Consider the following 24,750-nt stretch of genomic DNA (forward strand, 5'->3'; position numbering starts at 1 on the left):
CTGTTCACTTGGCCAAACTTGAAAGGAATTGTGGCCGTCTGGAGCCCCTGGGGCCCGGCCAGGGCTTTCCCACCGAGGAGGCGGTCGAGTCCCCTGGGGCCCCAAGCTGGCGCTCCGCGGGTGCTGAAGACACGCCGGGTCACAGGCGGCGCTGGAGGTGGGCAGGCGAGTGCCGCGGTCGCCCTTTCTCCTCCTCCTCTCCCGCTTCTCCCGCCGGGAGCGGGAGGCCAGTGTCCGGCGGGAGAACGAGTGTCCACCCCCTGGGTCCGGGGCTAAGGCCGGAGAGCTGCCACCACGGGGCTGGGGGTGGGGCGTGGGCGATCCCCCGGGCAGCGCCACCACTCCTCTCTCCCGCCCCCTGGCCGGACGTGGCGCCTCCCCTGCGGCGGCAGGGGCCGGGAGGTGGGGTCGGGAGCCCCAGCCCGGGGCTCTGATGTCACCGTGCGGCGGTCGGCGCGCAGGATCTCGTCTGGGCCAGGAGTTCAGGTATGCTGCAGGGCCAGGTGGTGGGGCGGGCGGGGGCAGGGCGACCCGGAGAGGGGCACAGCGAGCACCGCGGCCAGGAGAGGTGGGGGGGCACCGGGGAGGAGCAGGCGCGTCATTCCTCTGGGTGTTCCGCCCAAGCCTAGATTGGCGGGCGCGGGTCGAGTCGGCCCTTGTGTGCGGGAACTCTTCGCGGGGCGGCGGGGCAGCAAAACCTACTGAGTGGCGGGGGCTATCGGGGGAGGCACCTTGAGGCCAGCGCACGCAGTGGGATCTCTCTCCGCGACCCAACCCCCCACCCGGCTCCTACTCTGCGCCCGCCGAATCGCGGCAGAATCCATGCGGGGCGAGCCCCCCTCCCCCCAAGCTCGCGCTTTCCCTGCACTGGTCTGAACCCTCCTTCTCTGACCGTGAACCCAACAGGAAAGGTCCCGAAACGCGCCGGCCAGCGGCCATGGGCCCCCTTGGCATCCCCAGAGTCCCGCTGTCGCGCCACACCGCGTGACTCTGCCGCCCCCTGCGGTCGCCAGGCTAGTGCCTCTCTCCTGCCTCGACTTTCGAGAGCCTGAAGCCCCAGGTATGTGGTCCGCCCACGACCGCGGCCTCCTGTCCCCGGGTGCAGCTAGCACCCCGCCTTTTCTGCTCGCCCGGCTCGGCATGGAGCTCCAGTTTCTGGGGACTACATCTGGGCTAGAGCGACCGAGATTGTAGGCTGCGCGGGCTGCGCGGTCCCTGTGGACCGACCGGGACAAAGGGCCCCCGCAGGGGACTGGGAGGGCCATCCAACTTCCAGGCATGCCTGCCCAGCCAGACTCGTCTGGGGTGCTGACATTGAAGACAGAGCCCAGGACCCCGAAGCTCTGTGTGGCAGGGACAGGCAGCACCCCCACAGTGACTGCTCCTGAGGGAATCAGAGGTCGGATGTGAGGTGGCCTTGGGGGAGTATGCTTTAATTCCTAGTCACTGGGGATCATTTGAGGTTGTCTGCCTTTCTGGCCACCTCACCTGGATCTGCTCCCAGTGTCTTGGTGTGGTTTTACCAGGCAGAAGCTGTCTTTATCAATTTCCCCAACATCCCCTAACTAAAAATCTGAGTCAGCCTGCTTGCCTAGTCCAAACTTTCTGCTGAGGTCTAGACCCACATCCCACCTTTCCAGACTTGCCACAGACACTGCAGAGCCTACAGGCCCTAGACTGAATGAGCACTGGACCCTGGGCCAGTCCCCATAGCAGCTTCCTCCTTCCTGAGACTGACACCTCTACCTCCCTGGCCTCCAGCTCTGAACACTGAAGTCATCTTTGTCTCCTTTTCCTTTCTTGTTGCTCTTTCATTCAGGGGACAAGTATATGTGACCTCTCCTCACCCTAATCTGGAGCTTTTCCAGCAGGGATTCCAAGCTGCCCCCTCTGCTCTGGCAAGGCTTGGCCAAAGGCCTGAAGAACTCCTTGGGCTCCAGCCTCTGGACTCCAGTTCTTTGTAGGCCCTGGCTCTGTAGCCCAGCCCACGGCTGACACCAGTGCTGAGGCTACGGCTCCGGGAGTGTCACCACCCTTAGTCTCAGTGGCTGGCTGGACTTCAAGAGGCTTCTGCAGCCAGACAAGTATGCAGTCTCCTTGCTCTTTGTGTCGAGGCCCCAAAACACACTGGAGGAGCTAGCTGCCCCCTCTGAGTGTAGCAGGTTCTGCAAAAGGCACAGAATGAGCATTTGCGTGGTTATCGGCCTACTGGGGCCACCACTGCAAATTTATCCTCAAGACAAGTTAGGGGCAAACAGCAAACATGCATACACACAGTTTTATTATCTGTTGTTGTTTTTAGGTGCTGGGCTCAGAAGCCTTGGCGAACACAGTAACTCACAAGATAACATTTTTGAGGAAACTTCTTCGTACGTGGATAGTTGCTGGTGTCTGTAGATGCAGGAAGCCAGCAATGGGCAGGCATGGGTGGAGTGTGCCAGGGAAAACAAGGCTTCCAAGCTGGGTGCCTAGGGCGGCTTTTCTAAAGGAGGTGACTGTCCTCCTAGAAGTTGCTACTCAGAGTGGCTGCTCATCTTCCTCAAGTTCAGAGAGTGGAAACACTCTGCGGAAGAGGTCCCCAATCCTGACTGTGAGGACCACCATGCAGGGCTGGTGTTAGTGGGCATAAAGATACCTCCAACTAGGCACTGGCAAGATATTCTGGTTCCAGATCACCTGCGAGCCCCTCCTGAGGATACAGTAGATAGTGCCTTTTCTTTTTAGGAAACATCGTATCCTCACACCACTAACCTCCCTTCCCTCTCCTGACCTGCAATCTGTAGCATCTCTGGCCTTGGGGAAGGGGGTGGAGGGTGACCCTGGTTTCCAAATAGTATTCAGGAGGCTAAAATGAACCTGCTTTTCGGTTCCCACCTTAGCTGCTGGTCACCCTCCTCTGTACCCCTCCCCAAGCCAGCTTAAGGAAAGCAAGCCCTCCTACCTCCCCAAAGTCCCCATACCCCATTAGGAGCCCCAGTTTCCTAAGACTCACAGCTGCTCTTTCCCTTGACCCATGCACTCCCTACGCAACTCCTCCTGTCACTCACCTTGCCAAGCCCTCTTGGCTCTGGGGAGGTACTGATTTCTGGCCTGTCCTCCTCCACCTGTGCTTGCCTACTCTTTTGTTTCCTAGTAATGCATGAGTAACCCGGTCTGTCCGTGGTGTCAGCTGCCTCATTCATTCTGTCCCCCTCACCAGAAAAGACCAATAGGGAGAAAAGAGTGGGCAGAAGCCAAAGAGCCCTCTTCCTTCTCCAAGAAAGCCACCCCCTATACACTTGTTGCAAGTTTTGCTCTTTTCCTTGCCATTCAACAAATATTTCTTTAACATTGACTTTGTGCTAGGTACTGGGGGTACAGAGATTACTTAGTGCTGGGCCTATTCTCAGGAAGTTCATGGGTGGGAATGGGAAGAGGGAATCACAAGCAAGCCAACAGTTGCGCTGCATGCAGGGTGATGAGTACTGTGTGGGGTGTGAGTTTGAGGGGGGTGGAGCTCAGGACACAGTGTAGGGGGTCCCAAAAGTTCAGAAGACCTCTAACCTGGACCCAGTAGGAGGAGCAAGAGTAGCAGAACAAAGCTGGGGGTTTGAGGCTGCAAAGCAGAGACCATATTGTTGTGGTTATCTGCTAGTATTTTGCAAGCAGGTCGGAGTGACTTTCCCAAAGCTGAGTTTAGGCTTTATTGGAGGCTTCTGGCAGTTGGGGGGGGGGGGGGAGAAGCAGGGGGGTGGTGGTGAAACTGGTTTTCAGCAGGGTTGGCTTCTAGGAAATTGATTCTGGCTGCAGTAAGTTTGGAGGCAGGCCCAGATGCCAGACAGTTTTCTGCTTCTTAGCAGCTATGTGCCCCTGGGCAAGTCATTTCCCCTCTGAAAACCCCAGTGTCCTCATCTGTAAAATGCAGATAGCAGTTGTAGAGGATCAAGATATTTATATGAAGCACCTGGACTCGGGGGTGGGGTGGGGGGGGAGGAGGCTGTGAGGCTGCCTCTGACCTAGGTCTTGCCCCCTCCATTCTTGGCTCCCCTGTGATCTCTGAACGTTCTTGGCGGTTGTTTATTAGGGAAAGATCACATGGAGCAGCTAACAAAGCCGCCAGGAAGCCGCCTGGGCGGGACTGGGTTGGGGAGGGCAGGAGTATGGTACATTCTTGGTGCTTCTGGAAGTGCTAGGGAGAGGTGGGGGCTGCCAGCCTGGAGAATCTCAGGGGGGGAGTGGGCTAGTCTTCAACTCCTTCCCCGGAGCTAAGGGGAGTAGCTAACGCCCTCGAACTCCAGAGCTGCTTCCAGGGACTGGCCCTATCCGCGTCATCCCCGGCCTGGGAGGTGGCAGCGCTAAAGGCCGTGTGACCCTCGAAGGGATGTTCAGTAAGCACCTGGCTGTCCGAGTTGGAGGGGCCAGCCTGACCCGGGGCTCCTTCGCCACCACGCCGTCTGTGTCCTTCCAGGCCCCGCGGAGCTGGCCTCAGCACTCACCTACGCAGTTATGGAGGACCCGGGGCCGGGGGGCGACCGCGCCTCCCCAGCCTCGTCCACTCGCAGCCTGGACCTGCGGCGGCTGTCCGCGCGCGCCGACTCCGCCTACAGCTCTTTCTCCGCCGCCTCGGGGGCTCCTGAGCCGCGCACGCCGTCGCCTGGGACCGATCTCCTACCTTACCTGGACTGGGACTACGTGCGTGTGGTGTGGGGCGGCCCGGTCCCCGCCAGCAGCCTTCGCGCCTCCCCGCAGCCCCGGCCCGCGGCCACCGCGCATAGTGGGCTGCGGCCCCCAGAGGCCCTGGGGGCGCCGGGGCCGCTCAGCCGGCAGGTCACTCCGCTGCTGTTTGCGCTGGCGGTCGAGGCGGAGGCGGAGGCGCGGGCCGCGGAGCCGCCCAGCCCACCTGCTTCGCGGGCCGCCTACCGTCAGCGGTTGCAAGGCGCCCAGCGGCGCGTGCTCCGGGAGACGTCCTTCCAGCGCAAGGAGCTCCGCATGAGCCTGCCCGCCCGCCTGCGTCCCCCAGCCCCCATGCGGCCCCCAGCGGCGCACCCGCGCTCGGCCTCGCTCAGCCACCCAGGCGGCAGGGAAGCGGAGCCGGTGCGCTCCGGGGCTCCCTCGAGGGGAACCGTTGGCCGGGGCCGCCTAGCCACCCAGCAGCAGAAGTGGTGTTTCTCCGAGCCGGGGAAGCTAGACTGCGTGGGTCGGGGCGGTGGATCCGCAGGGGAATGCTCGAGGGAGGCTGGCTCCAGTTCTGGGGTCGTCAGGCCGGACTCCCAGGAGCATAAGGTGCCCGCAGAATTCGAAGGTCACCGGAACAGATGGCTGCCTGAGACCCAGCCCCAAGGCGTGGAGGACCCAGAACCTCGGTCCCGGAAGCTCTGTGGCACCTATAGGCCTTCCAGTCGGAGTCAGAGCGCTTCAGGGGAAGTCTTGGCTCTTTGGGAAGGCCCAGGAGGGGTCATGCCCATTGTCCAGGTGTGGAAGATAGGGGCTGCAGGCTTGGGGTGGAGGACAGCTGGGAGACTGAAAACTTGAGCTACATTTCAAGCAACTGTTTGCCTTTCCAGACTGTTCTCCAAGGAGCTGAAACCCCCAGACCATTGCTTCAGACCAAACTTGCCAGGTGAGAGACATGGACCACTGGGGCACTGCAAGTTGGAGAAAAGCAGTTTTCATAGCTGTTGCCCAAGAAAGAGAGGGCCCCCTCACCCACCCTCAGTTTGAGCCTTCTGATTCTGTCTTTTGCAAACTATATCCCGGAGGATCCCCCTGCACACCCACCCCACCCCACTGTGTCTCTGGTGCAGCACCAAGAGCTTCTTTCCTGGTCACTGTGGTCAGTGTGGGGTCCCTTCCTACAGGTTCCTGACCCAGAAGGAAGCTGCAGTGATGTGTTCTGCAGAGTATCCCCCGAGCAGTCCCGCTGACTGGGAACAGAGGGTCTCAGAGACACGTATGGAGTCTGCCCGGCTCCCATCCCTTCCAGATGATGAGGTTTTCCTGGAGGAAGTCCCCCTGGTCAGAAGGAGATCACCTCCAGACACCCATGCCCCCCCGGGAAACCCAACCAGGTGAGTTGCCTCTTGCTGCCAAGCAGAGTGAGACATCCCCTTCTCACACATATCAACAAAATGCTGGAGGGATGGGGAGTCCTCTCCTAGCTGGAGTCTGGGAGCCTGGCTGGTGGGGATGGGGACAGGTGGCCCTTGGAGGCCACTGCTTGTCTCTGGACAGAGCTTTTTCTGATTCAGTGTCTCTTCCACTTCTAGTGTCCATGTTTCTGAGCAGCAGTATGGAACTGGCTCGGGCCAGAGTGCCGATCAGGCTACAGTCCCCTCGGAGCACCCCCTCCATGAGCACCCAGGGACTGCAGGGGCAGATGACTGCTGGCAGAGGATAAATGGCTCTATGGGGTTCTCTAAGACAGTAAACTATAGCCCCCCCAGGATTGCAAATGGTGACATTACAACCTTTGACCCCAATGGACTGCTGACCATTGACTCACTGGCAGCTGCAGAGAGTGACCCTCTCAAACCTCTCCCAGTTGATGCCCTAGGACCTCCAAGCAACAATACCCCAGGTGCTTCTGGCCATAATGCCCTGGCTTGGGGCACTGGCCAGCCTGGTTCCAGGCCAACATGGCCCAGTCCTCGCCTTGAGGAGCTGGTTCAGGAGCTGGCCAGACTAGATCCGTCTCTGAGTGACACTCTCACTTCCTGTCCCAGCCCAGAGCCACCCCTGGACCTGCTAGATGGGCTGATTCCTTTAGCAGAGGTCTGGGCTGCAATGAGGCCACTCTGTGAGGAAGCTGGAAAGAAGACTGGTTGTAGTCCTGAGCCAGGGTGAGTGAAAGGCACCAGGGACGCAGGGGATTCTAAGTCCCTGCAATGTGGGGCAGGAAACCCAGGGAGCTCTGGCTTTGTCCCCAGGTTCTATCTATTTAGCTCCAGCCAGTTCCTGTCAACTTCTCTGGAGGAGACGGGGTTTGAAAACCATACCACCGACCCTGTGCCTGACCAGGCCTGTGGCCAGGGTCTCCCTCAACCAAATAGCAGCATCCAAGCCAAGAAAGTGAGTGCGGAGGTTCCGGTGGAGATGGGGTGTGGCAAGAGCCCAAAATATGGGCTGAGGTGTGGGGGTCTGGCCTCACTCTTAAGTACCTGCGCCTTTCCTGCAGATGGAGCTAGCCGACCTCCTCCAAAAGAGGCTGCGGAACCTTGAGGCTGAGCAGGAGCAGCTGCACGGGGCCGCCCAGGCTTGGGCCAGGCGCGGGGCTGCTCTGGAAGCTGTGGTGGGCCAGTCCTGTTCTCCCCGAGACCTAGAGCGGTTCAACAGGTTCATGGCCGACCTAGAGCGCGTACTTGGCCTGTTGTTGTTGCTGGGTAGTCGCTTGGCTCGCGTGCGGCGGGCCCTGGCCCGGGCTGGCGTAGACTGCGACCCAGACGAGCAGGTGACAGAGGTTGGGGTGGGGAGAGCGGGGCAGTGAGGGTTCTGCTGGCTTGGTCTGGGACGGTCCCGGCAACGGAGGCCCCCTCTCCCTGCTCATGGCACGCTCTCCCTGCGGCTGCAGGCCTCTCTGCTGCAGCGACTCGGGCTCCTGCAGCGGCAGCAGGAAGACGCCAAGGAACTGAAGGAGCATGTGGCACGGCGCGAGCGGGCCCTGCGCGAGGTGCTGGTGCGGGCCCTGCCCACCGAGGAGCTGAGCGCCTATCGTGCCCTGCTGGCGGGCAAGGCAGCCGTCCTGGCCCAGCAGCGCAGCCTGGACGAGCGGGTCCGGCTCCTTCAGGACCAACTGGACGCCGTCAGGAGCGACCTTGGCCGTTGTCCTCTGACTCCCAGTCTGGCCTGGCCCCCAGAGACCCGTCTTCCAGATAAACCGCCCTTCCTTCCGCCCCTCCTCTAATTACAGGTGGTGGCGTGGGGGTGGGGTGGGGGGACACCGCCTCTGCCCCTTATCCACATCACTCGGGATGGGGTGACGCTGGTTGATTCGGTGCTTGTGGGGAGAGGGAAGACCCAGGCGGGGTCTTCCCAGGATCCTTCTAAGTGTTTTCTTGTAGCCTTACCCAAGTATTGTGGGTTATTTGTTAATTAATTTATGGATTTTTAAAACTGCATTATCCCTCCCCTTTTTGTGAGGAAAGAGTCTCTGTCTGGGTTGGTGGGAGGGAGAGGAGACAAATCAGAGGAGCATTTCTACTTAATATGCAAAATTGTCTTTTTTTTTTTCTCTCTCTTTCTTAATAATAATTGATGTGAGAAGTGTGTGTGTCACCTGGAGCCTCGCTTGGGGGAGAAATCTTGTTTACAGACAAAGTACACCAGCCTTGCCTGACTAGAGCAGAAGTAGAATTTGCTGGAGGACCTCAGTCAGGTCTGGGAATCCCTGGGAAGTCTGGGATACAGGCTTGAAACCTGGAGAGACCAAGGGGATGCCAGGCCTTGTGATTCTACTGCCACTAGTACTGGTAACTCCATCAACCACAAAGGCCTAGGCCTGACTGGTCAACCCCAGGTCTCCTTGGCTGGTTTTCACCCAAGCCTCCACCCTCAAAAGTACAAGTGAGAGTAACAGCTTCCCTTCAGGACTCAAGGAATAGGGAATTTCCTCATATACATAATAGGTTCAGTTGCTTTGCTGCCTAAAAACCTTGATGAATTCAGGGACAATTATTCCAAGTCTCAGCAACAAATATATTGTTAAAAGTGAGTTTATCAAGAGACCCCACGGGATCCACCATGCTTGAGGAGGACAGTTGGGCATGGGAGCTGAAGGGAGGAGTCATGGTCTGGAGACCTAGAATGGGGGACTGAGGACCTGGAGAGACTGTTCTGCTTGTGTGCTAGAGGAGATAAGATGGGGGTGAGCTGGGGTTGGGAGTGGGAAGTTAGGTGCTGGTGTGGAATGAATGGAGGAGACACACACTCCCTTCTGTTTGGGCATCAGCCTCGTGTGCACAGAGTCAATGTTAAGTTCTCAAATATACATGTGAAAATGTGCTTTAGTATTTGCAGCTGCACACACCAGGGCCAAGAACATTGTTGATGGAAACGCTGAGTGTATTTTTGGAAGTTGGGCACATTTAAAGGCCTGTGTATGTGTATTTAAAGCCAACTGACCCCAAAGTGAGAAATCTCTGCTTCTGGGCTTGTTTTCTGATGCCTATTGTCACTAAGTGCAACTGGTTGGGAATTTTAAATGGTCGTATTCATACCAAAAGCTTTAGTTTTAACAGTTGGGCCATTGAGCGCAGAACAATGCTAACATTGTGCCTCTTTATGAAAAACATATGGGACTCCTGCTGAGGCAGTTGCGGGTTCTAACATTATGCTTTGCTCTCTCCTTTGAACGCTGTGGGCGGGGCCTCCACTCCAAAGTCCTCATCCTAGCAGGGCAGCTGGCTTATAGTCTGGATGAAATAAATTTACTTCTGCCTTTTGCCCTGTACAGCACCCCCTGCATTCTCCCATTGTGCTATTCTTAGAAAAACATTTAACATTCACTAGTTAGGCCAATGGAAATTGTGTGCTGCTCAGACAAAGCACTTCCAGCCCAAGATGGACTTGAGGATCAGTGCTTGCTGTGGTCCCGTTAAAGTGCACTTTGGTTCTGTACTGGGTTTTCCCATGGGGAATTATGAGGCTCCTCCTGTGCTTGTCCTTACCAGATGGGGAGTATGGTCACACCTCCTGCACCCATCTTTTCATCTTGCTTGTGTGTTCTTCCTGCACCATTTTATGTCCCTTTCACACTGTTTTTCTGTCAGAGTGCAAGAATGAGCACCATAGGTGTTCAGTATTGGCATCACACTTTTTTTTTAAAGATCTTTATTTGATAAAGATCATCAAAAGAGACCACAGGGAAGGACAGAGGGAGAGGAATCAGCCGACTCCCCCCTGAGTGGGGAGCCTCACAAGGGGCTGGGTCCAAGGATACTGAGATCATGACCTGAGCCGATGGCAGACCTTAACCCTCTGAGCCACCTAGGTGCCCCCAGACTAAGACCTTTTCTTTTTTTTTTTTTAAAGATTTTATTTATTTTTCAGACAGAGATCACAAGTAGGCAGAGAGGCAAGAGGAAGCAAGCCGACTCCCTGCGGAGCAGAGAGCCCGATGCGGGGCTCAATCTGAGGATCATGAGATCATGATCTGAGCCAAAGGCAGAGCCACTCAGGTGCCCCTCCAGACTAAGACTTTTTTTTTTTTTTTTAAGATTTTATTTACTTATTTGACAGAGATCACAAGTAGGCAGAGAGGCAGGCAGAGAGAGGAGGAAGCAGGCTCCCCGCTGAGCAGAGAGCCCGATGCGGGACTCGATCCCAAGACCCTGAGATCATGACCCTAGCCGAAGGCAGCGGCTTAACCCACTGAGCCACCCAGGCGCCCAGACGAAGACTTTTGATGGTGGTGTGTGGGCCTGTGCTCGAGGCCCGGTGAATTCCACTGCCAGGATGCTGCCAGCAGAGGGCACTGTTCGCCCTGTGATGACGGATACCTACACCACCGTAGCCTGCTCCCCAGGCTGTAGGCCCTCTGAGCTAAGCACAGGGGCTTGGCCTTCCTCGCAGAGCAGTACTTGTTAAGCCTGAAGGCTGGATCTGAGCCTTTTTGCTTCTGCCGGGAAGAAATTCTGGCCGGCCAGCCACGGGAAAGCTGGCTTGCTTTTCTTTTGCTACCAGGCGTTGATTGAAATGTTGTTGGTTAATGAGAAGTGGGGAGGAGGGAAGCTAGGGGTGTTGATCTCGAGTATCAGTATCAAAAAGAGCCTTATTTAATCTCCCGGGGTAGAAAAGAGGGTTTCGTGGGTCTCTTTTGGGGTTTCTGCCCCCACCTTCTCAAGCCGCCAGAGCCCTTGCCGGTCGGTTCTGCTCCCAGTCCCGCAGCCTGCAGCGCGGTCCTTGGCTTTTTGCAGAGAGCAGGCTTCGGCTGGCGTTGTTGCTAGGCAACAGACAGCCCCGCAGCCGCCGCCTCCGCTCGCCTCATCCCTCCTCCGCCGCTCCTCCTATTATGGATTTAATTAGCGTACTTTTTACCTTCAGACTGCAGATTGCAAGCCGAACGGGGAAGCGGCGTTCCGCGGCGCCCCAAAGCCTCGCGCATTCTGTCTGGAACAGCCTGCTCGGCACACTGCGTACCTCCGCTAGCGGCGGCTGTAGACCTCAGGGATCCTCGTAGAACAGTTCGTGGTGCTGTTCATTCACATGTAAATCAGAAGCTTGGGTGGAAATTTAGGTCAAATGTGCTTGAGCACCGCGGAGAGAAGAGGTGAAAGAGCAGTGTGGGGGCAGGAGGAGGAGGTGGGGCAGCTGGTATAAAGCAATCTTCCCCAGGACCCCGCAGTGTTACTGTCACAGTCTAGCTACTGGTTAGACCCGCAGGGTAGGTGTTTACCTGTTGTTGAAACTTAAATCAGCACCACCTTACCCCTAGGAAGACCCCCTCCACCCCTACCCAGGAGATGTCTGGACATATCCCCACCCCCACTCCCACCACACCCTCACGCCTTCTCTGTCTCTTCCTTTTTCCCACTTCCCTGCAGAAACACCTGAGGCCGCACGTGCTTCACAAGTTCAAGTTCAGAGTTGTGGCTGTTCTGGAAGGGTTAGGCCAGGGCGAAAGGTTCAAGGCAAAAAGCTATCTGGAGAGCAATAAAAAGTCTGTTTATCAAACTATTTTAAAGGGCCAAATAATTTCTAACAGGAAAGGGTCAAAAAAGGCAGAGAATATGGGTTCTGAGTGAGCCCAGCTTTAGAACTGTGTTGAGTGCTTTCAGTCCAACTGGCTGGATGACATTAGGTCTGGAAGACAGGGCTAAGGATGGTAAGGGAGTGTACATTAAGAAAGACATCGTGGTGTCTATTTTTAACATTCTGTATGATATCATACAGCATGTGAGATAATCTCCCTTTGGTGGGAATACATTTTTCCCAGCAGAGTCCATTGTTACTTGGTTACACATACTAACATAGTTACAGAATGGTGATCTGGTAAAGCAAAGCCACGAATGAGAGCTCTTTGGTTTTGGAATGTAGCCAGATACCCTGTGGGACCAACTGGGCACCCCTGGTAATCTTTCAAGATGGTGTTGCAGTTCCCAAGGAACTCTACCTATTCCTTCCCTAGGGTCCACCCTCCTCAAAGCCTATAGGATAGATACTGCCAGTCTTACAGCCCCAAGAAGGAGGGAGATAGTGCTTGGAGAACTGGGTGACTTGTTTAAGGTCTCTAGATGAGTAAGGGCTGAGATGAGACCACTTACTTTTCTGCATCAGGACACTGATGGAAAAGAGCACCAGGAGGCCATCCCGCAGCTGTGAAGCTGGGAAAAGTTATTTACAGTTTCTTGAGGTTTCAATTTCCTCACCTTAAATTCAAGATACTAACAGAACTTACCTTGTAATGTTGAGGTTAATACCTGCACAGGGATTAAAACCATACCTGGTGCTTAATAAACACAGGCTGTATGTGCATCATGCATATCCTGGTCTCCATTAGATAAGTGAGACATGTTCTAGAACAACCTCCAACCTCCTTTAAAGGAAGTATAAACCTTTATTTAAAAGCTTGCTCTGGATGACTCATACACATCTATATAACAATTAACTTCTCCCCCACTAAAAGGAGTGATTCTCCTCCCCATGACAATTCCAGCCAGCTAAATTGCCATAACTTTTAGCAACTTTTTTTTTTTTTGTCACTTGTTGAAAATACCCCTCATAGGTGTACCTCGTGCTAGGCAATATATGGTTCTTGAAAATTTTCCATATGCACATCAAAGTATAATTTCCTACTGACTTATAGTTTCAGAAAGTCTTGACCTGCAAGGAATAAACAGTGGTTTCTAACACTTTTTGTTTTAGGCTTATTGATCCTAAATTCTTGCCAAATGTTTTATTTCACTTGGAAGGCTTGCAGCATGCCTTTCTGAACACAAAGATTCTTCTGGGAATTAAGTAACCCTCCTCTGATTTAAGAGTGTAATAGACATTAGTTATTATTATTACTACTTCGGTGGTTTAGATTTTGTCTTTGTCAAGGCAGGTCATACCTGTCTTTGTGATCTTTGTTATCCTGTCCCAGTCAAGCCTCTCTTTTACCATGGAAAATCTCTAATATTTTATTCTGTCTTCTAGACCTTCAGCAACTGAGATTGCTGTAATTATTGCCTCCCACAATTTTTCTGCGGAGACAGATTTAATTTGCATTTTAAAATAATTCATGCAGCTTAGCTAGAGTTCCAGGCAAGGAAGGTGGGAAGGTCAGATCAGGGCCTGCATTCATTCATTTGTTATTTATTTATTTATTTAAAGATTTTATTTATTTGACAGACAGAGATCACAAGTAGGCAGAGAAGCAGGCAGATAGAGAGGAAGGGAAGCAAGCCCCCTGCTGAGCAGAGAGCCCGATGTGGGACTCAATCCCAGGACCCTGAGATCATGACCTGAGCCGAAGGCAGTGGCTTAACCCACTGAGCCACCCAGGCGCCCTGTTTGTTTTTTATATCCATGTGTGGATGCAACTTGCATTTAGCTGATCAATCCAAACTCTTTCAATAATAATGCCTGGAAGGGGCAGAAGAGGATGAGGAGAAACTGAAGAAGTAAGTAGGTAAAAAGACAAGAAAAATACGGTAGCAGGAGCTGGAGAAAGTTTAAGGGAAGTACATTATCACACAAGCAGGATCAAAATGGGAAACTTGTTTATTTCATTGCTTAAATCAAAATGTTCCATTAAGGATGGCCTTAAATAATGTCAGAGACCCCACTGATAAATATAAATGGAGGGGAGAAGCCACACTCCCCTGTGCCACAAAAACTATTTGCTATAGCTTATGACATGCAAACATAATTTGCAAAAGCAGAGCATTACCACAATATATTTTAAAAAGACTGGTTGAGTAAATAGAGTCCCCATCTTTAAAATAGAAAAAGAGACATTATAGTTACAGTGTGTTGAACCTGGGACCTCCTGGTAAATAGCTACAAACCTTCTCAATTACAGATAGGAATAAAGGTCTAGAGAAGTTAAGCCATCCCTCTAGAAGGTCACTGAGCAAAGAATTCCACATTTACTATTTTGGAATAAGTTGTTTGCTTTCAGATGGTTTTTAAAGGTGGATATAACATAGTTTTTGCTTCTATAGAATTTTCATATAAAATGGTTGCTGTTTAAGTATCCCTACTTAACCAGTTATTTTTCTGGTGGAATGCTAGGACATATTTTTCTTTGAATATCTACCTACTGCATTGAAAGGCTCAGCCAGAATGGAAAACCAGATTCAGACACATGGCACAATGGTGCATTCACAGATAAATCACATTTAAAATATTAAATGTTCATGCCAAATCAAAATAACCACCCACCAGTGCCGAAGAGGCTGTTTATATTTCATCATAAAGACAACCAGAAATTGAAAGTATTTGCCAAAATGTCTCTTTTCTCTCACTGTTAAGTCATTCTCACTCCCAAGATGCTCGTTTTCTAATATTGAGCATTCACAGTACAACTGAAATTAATTACATTCACAATGGTCACATTCTGTGTTCAAGTCTCTCTAGAATCTTGAGCGTCTAAAATGAGGTAGATAAACGTTTAAGGGTTTTGTTGTTGGGACTAATTTCCTTTAGATCCTGATCTTTTTTTTTTTTTTTTAGGTAGAATTCCAAAATACTTAGCAAAAGATTGAAAATGAGTATTTTGCCTAAAAATTGAAAAATATAATTTCAAAAGGTTATTATGAAAGTTGTTTTACCTCATTTTAATTTAGAAACAGGATAAAAGCATCAAATTACAAAACCACTAGTATCTTAAAGCTGACAATCCAGCAGCACACTACATTTAAAGAGACCCTTGCTCTAGTTCTGGCTTGGGAGCGTGTAGATGGTGGAGTTATTGGGTTAACACAGGTATTGGGTTAATTCAGGGCACTTAACTCTGATCCTAAAATCTGAGCCTCCAATGTTCAAGCCTGATGTCTGGAGTTCTTTATAGAAGGTTCTCACTGAGATCTTGACTGCCATTTCAGAGACAGGTCAGTTCTCACTGAGATCTTGACTGCCATTTCAGAGACAGGTCAAGCTTCAGGAAGAAGCTAGAGGTGTTCGCCCACGGGGGTAAAACAGGTTTCAGTGGACAAAGCTGGAAACAGGATGGAGCCACAGGTGCTGAGCCGCTGTTTTGGCCAGGCTTAGACTGTGAGGGGCAGGCCGGGTTACATCAACCAAGCTGAACTTCACGGGCCCTCAGGTTGTTGGGGGTAGGCCAGGCACTAGACCAGCCAAGGGTCCTGGAGTAGGTCGACGAGAGATTTCTGAAAAAGCCGGCAGGCTACTGCGGGCCTTAGTCTTCTTACGTGGAGCCATGGGCGAGGCACCCAAGAACTTGCTAAAGGAGCCCGACTTCCTCATGCCTCGAGCCAGGTCTTGGAGCATCAGATCATCGGCGAGGACACCCAGAAACGCGCTGGTGGTGGAACTGAGGATGGTGGCGGCCACTTGCACTGGGCGCCAGGCCGCAAAAGTGCCACCACCAGCACCAGTGGCGTCTGCCTCGGTAGAGCCTCGAAGGCAGGGGTCACCGAGGAGGCGGCGAAGCGCGTACGAGGCACCGGGCGGCAGGTACTGGTAGGCGCGCCGTCCGCTGTGGTCACGCACGTGCACCTGCGCACCCAGGCGCACCACCAGCGTCACGGCGGCGTCCTCGTGGCCGTGCAGAGCCGCCAGGTGCAGCGGCGTGTAGCCGCCATGCGAGCGCGCGTTCACGTCCACTGGCGCGCCCCCGCGTCGCGCGACCTCCACCAGCTGCAGCGCCATCTCGCGGTCGCCGCTCTTGGCGGCCCAATGCAGGGCCGTGAAGCCAGATATGAAGTCGCGTTTGGCCGCCAGGCCGCTGTCGCGCAGCAGCAGCCCGTGCAGCTGGTGGGTCCAGCAGCCCCCAGACGCCCGCACTAGCCACTCGTGCTCGGTCGGCTCCAGGGGCACAGCAGACGGTGGCGGCGCAGCGGGAGCTTCGTCCGCGTCCGGACTCAGGAGGCGCGGGCCTGCGCGCGACAAGCGCCTCAGGTGCGGGGAGCGGCCCGGGCCCAGGCTGAGGCCCAGGCCAGACTCTTCCACTGACAGACGCCGCAGCAGCAGCGGGGAGCTCCGCGGGCTCGGCTCTTCCGACAGCTGCCGGCGCAGGCCCTGCTCCTCGGCCCGGATCCGGAGCGCGGCGGGGCCCGGGACGCAGCGCACTGGCAGCATGCAGGGCTTCGGCGGCGGCTGCGCGTGCCGACGGGGTGCTGGCGCTTCTTTCGTCGCCCCACGCCCAGGTTCCGGGGCCCGCGCCTCTGCGTGGGGCAAGGCCTCCACCGACCGCGACCTAGACGGCGGGGCCACGTCTGTAGGGAGTTCCTTGGGGGGCAGGGTCAGCTCAAAGCCTGGAATCTGGGGGTCTGAGGGCGCCCCTGACTTCTGAGCCGGACCTAACAACCCTTCCCCGGCCGGCTGAGTGGGCTCTGAGGCCGGAGCCCCCGGCGTGTCCTGTGGCTCTAACAGCGGGGCCAGGTCCTCAGGTGGTTCCACCGCCTGCTGCGCCGCGGCCGGGGATGGAGCCCCCGGGTCAGCCGGTTCCCCCTGTGAGACGGAAGTGATCTTCGAAGGCAGGGCTGGTGCCCCGAGCGTGCCGGGGACGCACGAGGGCAGGGGCTCCGGGGCCCCTCCGGGCCGCAGCTTCTTCTTCAGCACCACGAACTTGACGCCGTCGAGCTCCTTCACCACAGCCACGTCGTTGACAAATTGCTTGAAGCGGTCCCTGCGGGCGGCGCGGCCACGGGGGTCGCCCGCATCCAGCAGGGGCTTGAAGCGGCTCAGCAGATCGGAGTTGCGCACCTTGCCGCCGTGCTCCAGCAGGAAGCCCAGCACAGCCGCCTGGCTCACCCCGGCGGCGGCGGCCGCGGCCGCGGCGGCTAGCGCCATGGTGCAGTCCAGCCCCGCAGGAGAGCCGAGGCCGCCCCTTCCCACGGGCCCTCGGTACCTGGCTGCCGGGGCAGGTGCACGTCTCCGCGCCCTCTGGGACGAGCCGGAGCGGGGGCTCCGGGAGCGAGGTCTTCCTTTGCCGGGCTCACCTGATCGTTTTTACCGAGGCGGGACGGGAGTGTCCCTGAAGCTGGACCTTGGTCACGCCCGCGCCGTGGGGCCCGGGTGTCTCCCGGAGGAAGGCGCGGGGGGGCGCATCGCGAGCCCACCGCCTCCGGCTTGCCGGGCCCCCAGCCTTCGGGGTATGTTTCTGCCTTTGTATTGTGTCCAATAGGCGCCAGGCTCCATCCCCCGTGCTCGGCGCTCGCCTTACAGGTGACAGCTGCCACCGGGGCCGTGGAGGGAGTGGAGGAGCGGAAATTATCCGCCGTCCTCCTCCCCCACCCGGGAGTTAAAGGCGCAGTGCCATACTTCAGCTGACTCCCGGTTGCTAGGTGGGTGTGTTCCCCAGGCATGCCACGGTCGACCAGGAGAGGCAGAAATTTTTATTTCTCTAAGGAATAGTTCACCACCACAAAATATTGGGAGATGATTTAAGAGCAATAATTTATTTAAAGACCATCAATACCTTTCCCCTTGTGGACTGCGTTATACAAGGAAAAGAGCTTCTTGTATTTGCAGCAATGACAACTCGCTGCGCATGGCAAGGTAAGTTACCGGAGATTTAGAAGAGATGTTTTAAAAGCAATTATGTCATGGTAAAATAGTACATTTTCACATGAAATTTTGAAAATAGAACCACAAAGAACAAGGAGACATATCACTTGGAGTCACCACTAACATTTTGAAAAATTTTCTTCTCCCCCCAATACATGTGTATACTTGTTTTTGTCTTAAAATGAGAAAACGAAAATCATGCTGTATTTTATTTAAAGATTTTATTTATTTATTTATTTATTTGACACACAGAGAGAGATCACAAGTAGGCAGAGAGGCAGGCAGAGAGAGAGGGGAAAGCAGGCTCCCCGCAGAACAGAGAGCCCAATGTGGGCCCCAATCCCAGGACCCTGAGACCATGACCTGAGCTGAAGGCAGAGGCCCAACCCTCTGAGCCACCCATGGTGTATTTTAAAAGCTTTATTCAATCCATAAATATTTGTTGAACATCTGGTTTGTGCCTGTACCTTTCGAGGCTGTAATATCCCAGTTAGCAAGACAGATAAAAACTCCTAACCTAGTGGAGATCACATGGCTGGGGGGAAGGGGGGAAGGGGGCAGGAATAATAAGGTGAATCTGAAAATTGTATAATATGCTAGATCAATACTTGGAGAAAATAAAGCAGAGTATAAAAGAGGAGGGGTGGATTGCAATTTTGCACCCTGTTTTCAGTGTACGACTCATTTGTAGGTCCTAATTATACAAGGATTTTTTTTTTTTAAAGATTTTATTTATTTGACAGAGAGAGATCACAAGTAGGCAGAGAGGCAGGCAGAGAGAGAGAGAGGAGGAAGCAGGCTCCCCGCTGAGCAGAGAGCCCGATGCGGAACTCGATCCCAGGACCCGGAGATCATGACCTGAGCCGAAGGCAGCGGCTCAACCCACTGAGCCACCCAGGTGCCCAACAACAACTAGTTTTTAATTGTAAGTATTGTATCCTTGTAGCTTAAGAATGGTAGTGCAAAATAAGAAGGTGCATCTCCCTTTTAAAGGAGAACTTTTAGGATCAATTTACTCTGTAATATTAAGCAGTCTACATCAGAATGCTAACAATGTCCTTGAGGAAGTCCTTGTATTTTTAACATACAATGGTAACTGGAATCAGCTATCACTTCTATCTAAATATTACCTCTTCTTCAAATCCTACCTCTATAAAGTCTTCGGCAGCTAACTGCCCCAGGGGCATCCTCCTCCTTGCATTGATCATCTATTTCAGCAAACACTTATTGACTATCTTTGGGTACAAAGCAGTGAGCCAGGTTCTCAAGGGAACAAGGTGCAATGTGCCTTTGGAGAGCTCACTGCTTGGTGGAATAGAGAAAAACACAATTATGTTATGTATCCAGATGAAATCAATGCTCTGTGTGCTTACCAGTGGGTAGGTTCTAAAAGGCACTTGAGGAAGTCTTCAGGAGGCAGGCTGTACACACAACATGGGCAAGGACTTGCCAAGTCGGGTGGGGAAGACTGAATCCAGGGTAAACAGTCTAGTGTGTTTTCTGTTTAGGGTACGTGCCAGAGGTACAGAAGATAATGTTGGGGAAGTAATCTGGGGTCATGGATAGAGGACCTTAAATTCTAGTTGGACTTTATCCTGTTTGCTGTAGATTATCATGGAATGCTTGCTTTCATTTTTCTTTTTAAAAAGTAGCTTCGATTCTTTCCTTCCTTCCTTCCTTTCTTCCTCTCTCTTCTCTTTCTTTCTTTCTTTCTTTCTTTTGTTCTCCAAAAATGGTGGGCTTATTTTTTTTAAGTTTTTAATTCCTGTTAGTTAACATACAGTGTTGTATGAGTTTCAGGTATACAATGTAGTGATTCAACACTTCCATATATCACTCAGTGCTCATCAGGACTTTTGCGCTCCTTAATCCCCAGGGCCTGTTTCACTCCCCCATCATCTCCCCTGTGGTAACCATGGTTTGTTCTCTACATGCTTACTTGTTTACTGATTATGAAATTAATCATTATGTTTTCCCAGTTTTCAATGATGTCCAAAACATAAAAGGAACAGATCACATGTTAGAGAACCATTCTTAATATTTGTTGGTTTTTTTCTGTGAAGCTTTCTATATACATCCCTAGATATAAACACAGCCACAGACACGTTCTCTGCCGATGGCATTAGACCACACATTTTTTCGTAACCCACGCTGCTTTACAGCCTGCTCAGACCCACGGAGATGTGGGGAAGGGATGGAGGAGCGCTGCCACTAGGGGTGGTGGCAAGTCCCTGGCCAAGATGGTGCAGGACACCAATCAATCTAGGGCAGGAGGGCAGGAAGACAGGGATGGAGGCCAAAGCTGTTTCAGAAGCAGAGTTGCATTCTACTGCCTGTTTTCATTTTTAGTCACATTCTCTCCGTTGTGATTTTCATTTCCATAGCTCCTTTTCATATGACAAATTGCTGGGTGCCTTGGAAAAATCATTCTATGATCTCATAGGAAGTGGAGCCTCCACCAAGTTGGCCTTTTGTTACTGCTCCCTCTTTCCAAGAGGCAGCAGAGAAGAACCCCCTGTTAAAGACCATAACTGATTTCTGTGGTTTGAACTCATTCTGTGATCACTAAGAGACAAGGGATTACATACTGATTGAAAAGGAGTTGCTGGCACTAGCAGAGTTTATTGACGGTGCTTAACAGACTTCAGGCTCTGAGCGATACAAAGCAACGTGCCCAGGGTCACAGCTTGTTATTGGCTGACCCCAATACTAATTTGTACTCATTTACCACTTCAAATTAGATCACCAATTACTTAAAAACAATGTTCTGAATGTTTAATAAGTAAAGGGGGAAATCCCACATAAAAATGTAGCTTCAGCATTTACACTAGTGCATCTGGACATACCCAGCTTTAATGTTTTAAGTAATTTGTTTTTAATTTGGGCAAACATTAGGGTGTGGATGCCAATGACATCCAGTTCCCCAGGCTGCTTTTAAATTTTGGTGCCCTGCTGACAGGCCACTGAATCAATTCTTTCAGTGACCCAGTAGTTTGCTTGTACTAGGAAAGTGAAATATAAAATGTACATTTATAGCAAAGGTCCAATTTTATAATGTGTCTTGAACATGGGAGAAAGCAATAGAAATTTGTTTTCTGTCTCAGTTTTCTCATTTCTTTTATCTCTCAAAAGTTTGTTTCTATCTCAGTTTCTCAAATTTGAAGGTGAGGATAGAAGGCCCTTTGTATTTTTTAAAGCTACCTTTAAAAATATATGTAAAATTTAGGCGCTTGGGTGGCTCAGTAGGTTAAGTTGCTGCCTTCGGCTCAGGTCCTGATCTCAGAGTCCTGGGATCGAGCCCCACATTGGGCTCTCTGCCTACTTGTGATCTCTCTGTCAAATAAATAAATAACATCTTTAAAAATAAATAAATAAAAATATATGTAGGGGCACCTGGGTGGCTCAGTGGGTTAAGCCGCTGCCTTCGGCTCGGGTCATGATCTCAGGGTCCTGGGATCAAGGCCCGCATCGGGCTCTCTGCGCAGCAGGGAGCCTGCTTCCTCCTCTCTCTCTCTGCCTGCCTCTCTGCCTGCTTGTGATCTCGCTCTGTCAAATAAATAAATAAAATCTTTAAAAAAAAAAAAAATATATATATATATATATGTAAAATTTAAAATCCCCCATGCCCTGTGTTATATTATGTTGTGTTACATTGTTTCGTGATATATTGCCTATAACACACGGTATCCTTTGAGTCCTATGCCTGGGCTCCCCAGATACCCAGAATGGCTGTATCATGTTTCTGACTGTCTTGTCCTGTCATGGGTTCTGTCAGGCTTCATCCACCATAGCCTGGCTCCTCTGCCTCCTGGTGCCTCACCAAGGCATCATCCTCTGTAAAGAAGTATATCTGGGGCCCCAGTCTGTGGGAGCTCCAAAGATATGAGAGGGATGGACTGTGTGCCTATAAAGGGACTTTGCCCAGAAAGCAAGCTTTTGCAGTCATGACTTCCGGAACAAATAATGTTTTGTTCTTGCTTACCAGCCCAGCAAGAGCAAAAGGGCCTCTTTCTCATGCCTGTGACTTGGGAAGCACCCTCTTCTTTGAGATTGAGGAACTTTTCTTTATTTCTAAATCTTAGTGATGAGTGTCAGATCCCTCGTTCTAAACTGAGGTTTTGTTTCTCTGATTCATTTTTCAGGATGCTTATCAGATTCCACAGACTTGCTCGGTTGGACAGTACAGCACCTGTAGGCCTAGTCAGTGGAGACTTGGAAAACTGTCCTGGCTAAGTGAATCACGAGTTGACGTGGTCCTTTGCTGCCTTTGTCATCCCTTCTTGGCCTGCTTTATTCTCACAAATGAGTTTTGACTCAAAAATGTTTACCCAGGGGCACCTGTGTGGCTCAGTGGGTTAAAGCCTCTGCCTTCGGCTCAGGTCATCATCCCAGGGTCCTGGGATCGAGCCCCGCATTGAGCTCTCTGCTCAGCAGGAAGCCTGCTTCCCCCTCTCTGGCTGCCTGCCTCTCTGCCTACTTGTGATCTCTGTCTGTCAAATAAATATAAAAAAAAAATGTTTACCCACCCAAGGGATATTTTGGGGCACCTTTTTATTTTCAAGAGAATCAGTGTCTAGGGATGCCTGGGTGGCTCAGTTGGTTGGACGACTGCCTTCGGCTCAGGTCATGATCCTGGAGTCCCGGGATCGAGTCCCACATCGGGCTCCCAGCTCCACGGGGAGTCTGCTTCTCTCTCTGACCTTCTCCTCGCTCATGCTCTCTCTCACTGTCTCTCTCTCAAATAAATAAATAAAATTTAAAAAAAAAAAGAGAGAGAATCAGTGTCTAAATTAGGAGATCTTAGTTTGAGGGCTGCATAGTGCCGTTGTAACTGTTTCCTGAATCGTAAAGTGGAGTGCCTGCTTGGGTCAGGGTGAACCAAGCAGCAACCCAGAGGCCATTCCACTATGGACTCCCCATCACATGGGCTTAGAGAAGACAATGCCAAGTGTATGGACATGTGAAATCCACCGACAGCGTCCAGCTTTAAAGATGGACATGTAACAACTGTTCAAATCTTCTCTGAACTCAAATACTACGTATACTACTGATGTATATGTATACTACTCATATGCTAAATAGTATATTGTGTTTAACTTGCTTTCCAGGTAACAAGGATTCTTAGATGCCAACTTTCCAACTTCCCAGTCAGTTGTTCAAGAGCTCATTAGCAGAGGTCTCCAAATAAACTAATTTGAAGTAAGTTATACAAAGCCCAAAAGCTACTCATTGACTGAGACCCTCCCTTCTAGAGGGCTTATGTTGGAGGGGGGGTGTCAAGCTGAGGTGTGAGGTTGGGGAGTGGTGGGATGGAGGTGCGGAGTGGGAGGTGGGAAGGGCAGGCAGCAGAAGGGCTAGTTCCAGGTCCTCAGAGAGATCTGCTTGCTTGCTGCTCCAAGACTATCAGCTAAGTAAATATAGGACAGTTTTTTTTTAACACCCCTCAGAGTAATAATTGGTGATGCTGAACAATAGGAAGAAACAGGAAGATGAACCCTGCCTCTGAGGCTGTGTAGTTTGGAGAAAAGGTCATTAACAGTTTCTTACTGACGGTTACTTACTGACTGAGCATCAGTAAAACACAAGGTGTGCTAAATGGGAACAAGGATAACACAGGTCCTTTCCCTATATTATTTCCTATATTCCTACTCCTGAGGTGGCTCAGGCTCCCTGGAGAGAGATGCCGTGTCTCACCAGCTGGGATGTAACTCTAAATGTCCCATAAATATTGACAATGATGGAATGGCAACAATCTGTCACTGCTTGATATTTCTGTTTCAGAGTGGGGTCAGAGGACACTGTCCTTGATAACTATTCAGTGGTTATTCCATGTGTTCAATAACTATTGATGATGGTGAAATCGTAGCAGCTTGTCACATGATAGTGACTCTCATCACTTTGATTGTGCCTTTCCAAAATGGGGTAGAGGTACTGTCCACAGAGCTGACTCTCACCGGGGGGTGACCCATGTGGACAGGTTATGGTGGGTTTCCTTGGTTCAAGAGGCCCCTTATTGCTGAAGTGAGGCGTGAGGCTGGGAGAGGTTTGCTCTTTTTGGACTTTTCTGAATAGAAACTTTTTGTTGTCTTCTCAGATATGGATTGAACAGAGGTGAGCCTAGCTAGGCTAACAACACAAGCCATACTAACCCTGTGGGCCTCGGTTCCAGATGGAATGGCTGCAGCAAGAGCAAGCGACGAAAATACAGAAGCACTGGATGGCGATCAGCAGGAGGAAAGGTTCCTCTTTGCCATCCAGTCTTGAAAGCACAGATGAACGAGTGTTTCTCTCTGAAAGAGGCTGAAGGCTGCAGAGCTCATTGCTGTGTTCCTTCCTCTCTCCTTCCTTTCCCAATCTTTCTCTTCTTTAGCAATGATGATAGAATTTCCTGGGCGAAATAATCCTTTCTTTTTAAACTGGAACTTTTTGGCAGAATGTCACAATGTTCTACTGTCCTCAGAGCTCAACATACTGTGCCTTAGAAACTTTCCAGGGGAGAGACAATAAGGCCACAGTCTGCACAGAGCCTTCTGTGTGGCTGTGACAGTGAGGACAAAAACAATCATGTTAATGTTGTTGATTAGCATTGGGCTTTTTTTTTTCCTGCTGCTTCTTTGTCATAGTTTTTCACTATCCTATCTACATTTTTTTTTAAAGATTTTATTTATTTATTTGATAGAGAGAGCTCACAAGTAGATGGAGAGGCAGGCAGAGAGAGAGAGAGAGAGAGAGAGAGATGGAAGCAGGCTCCCTGCTGAGCAGAGAGCCCGATGTGGGACTCGATCCCAAGACCCTGAGATCATGACCTGAGCCGAAGGCAGCAGCTTAACCCACTGAGCCACCCAGGCGCCCTCCTATCTACATTTTTAAAGAACCCTATATATGTCCCCATTCAGAGAAATTTTTTTTTAAGTTTTTTTTTTTTTTTTTTTTGACAGAGATTGCAAGTAGGCAGAGAGGCAGGCAGAGAGGCAGGCAGAGAGAGAGGGGGAAGCAGGTTCCCTGCTGAGCAGAGACCCCAATGCAGAACTTGATCTCAGGACCCTAAGATCATGACATGAGCCAAAGGCAGAGGCTTAACCCACTGAGCCACCCAGGCGC

General features: G+C 51.8%; 2 protein-coding genes and 1 long non-coding RNA gene across 4 annotated transcripts; 2 read left to right on the forward strand and 1 right to left on the reverse strand.

Annotated features, from left to right (window-relative positions):
- Nucleotides 1–450: 450 nt before the first annotated feature.
- SHROOM1 (shroom family member 1) lies at nt 451–8,180 on the forward strand. The gene is made up of 9 exons (XM_044227838.1): nt 451–486; nt 907–1,060; nt 4,448–5,451; nt 5,544–5,599; nt 5,838–6,047; nt 6,246–6,818; nt 6,906–7,047; nt 7,154–7,426; nt 7,547–8,180. The coding sequence occupies exons 3-9, from the start codon at nt 4,486–4,488 to the stop codon at nt 7,877–7,879; spliced, it is 2,553 nt and encodes an 850-aa protein (XP_044083773.1). The 5' UTR covers nt 451–486; nt 907–1,060; nt 4,448–4,485; the 3' UTR covers nt 7,880–8,180.
- Nucleotides 8,181–13,659: 5,479 nt separating this feature from the next.
- Nucleotides 13,660–16,932, reverse strand: SOWAHA (sosondowah ankyrin repeat domain family member A). Of its 2 annotated transcripts, XM_044240808.1 has the most exons (2): nt 16,440–16,932; nt 13,660–16,409 (listed from the first exon to the last, which is right to left on the reverse strand). In XM_044240808.1, the coding sequence occupies exons 1-2, from the start codon at nt 16,930–16,932 to the stop codon at nt 15,220–15,222; spliced, it is 1,683 nt and encodes a 560-aa protein (XP_044096743.1). In that variant the 3' UTR covers nt 13,660–15,219. The 2 variants fall into 2 exon arrangements, with proteins under 2 accessions (XP_044096743.1, XP_044096742.1); XM_044240807.1 differs by having other exon boundaries at nt 13,660–16,932.
- Nucleotides 16,933–17,443: 511 nt separating this feature from the next.
- LOC122901574 lies at nt 17,444–24,338 on the forward strand. The gene is made up of 3 exons (XR_006383577.1): nt 17,444–17,640; nt 22,758–22,848; nt 23,744–24,338. It is a non-coding gene; the product is annotated as an uncharacterized LOC122901574 (long non-coding RNA).
- The last annotated feature ends 412 nt before the right edge of the window (nt 24,339–24,750 follow it).

The sequence above is a fragment of the Neovison vison genome, chromosome 1 (genome assembly GCF_020171115.1).
Source record: "Neovison vison isolate M4711 chromosome 1, ASM_NN_V1, whole genome shotgun sequence".
NCBI classification, from domain to species: domain Eukaryota; kingdom Metazoa; phylum Chordata; class Mammalia; order Carnivora; family Mustelidae; genus Neogale; species Neogale vison.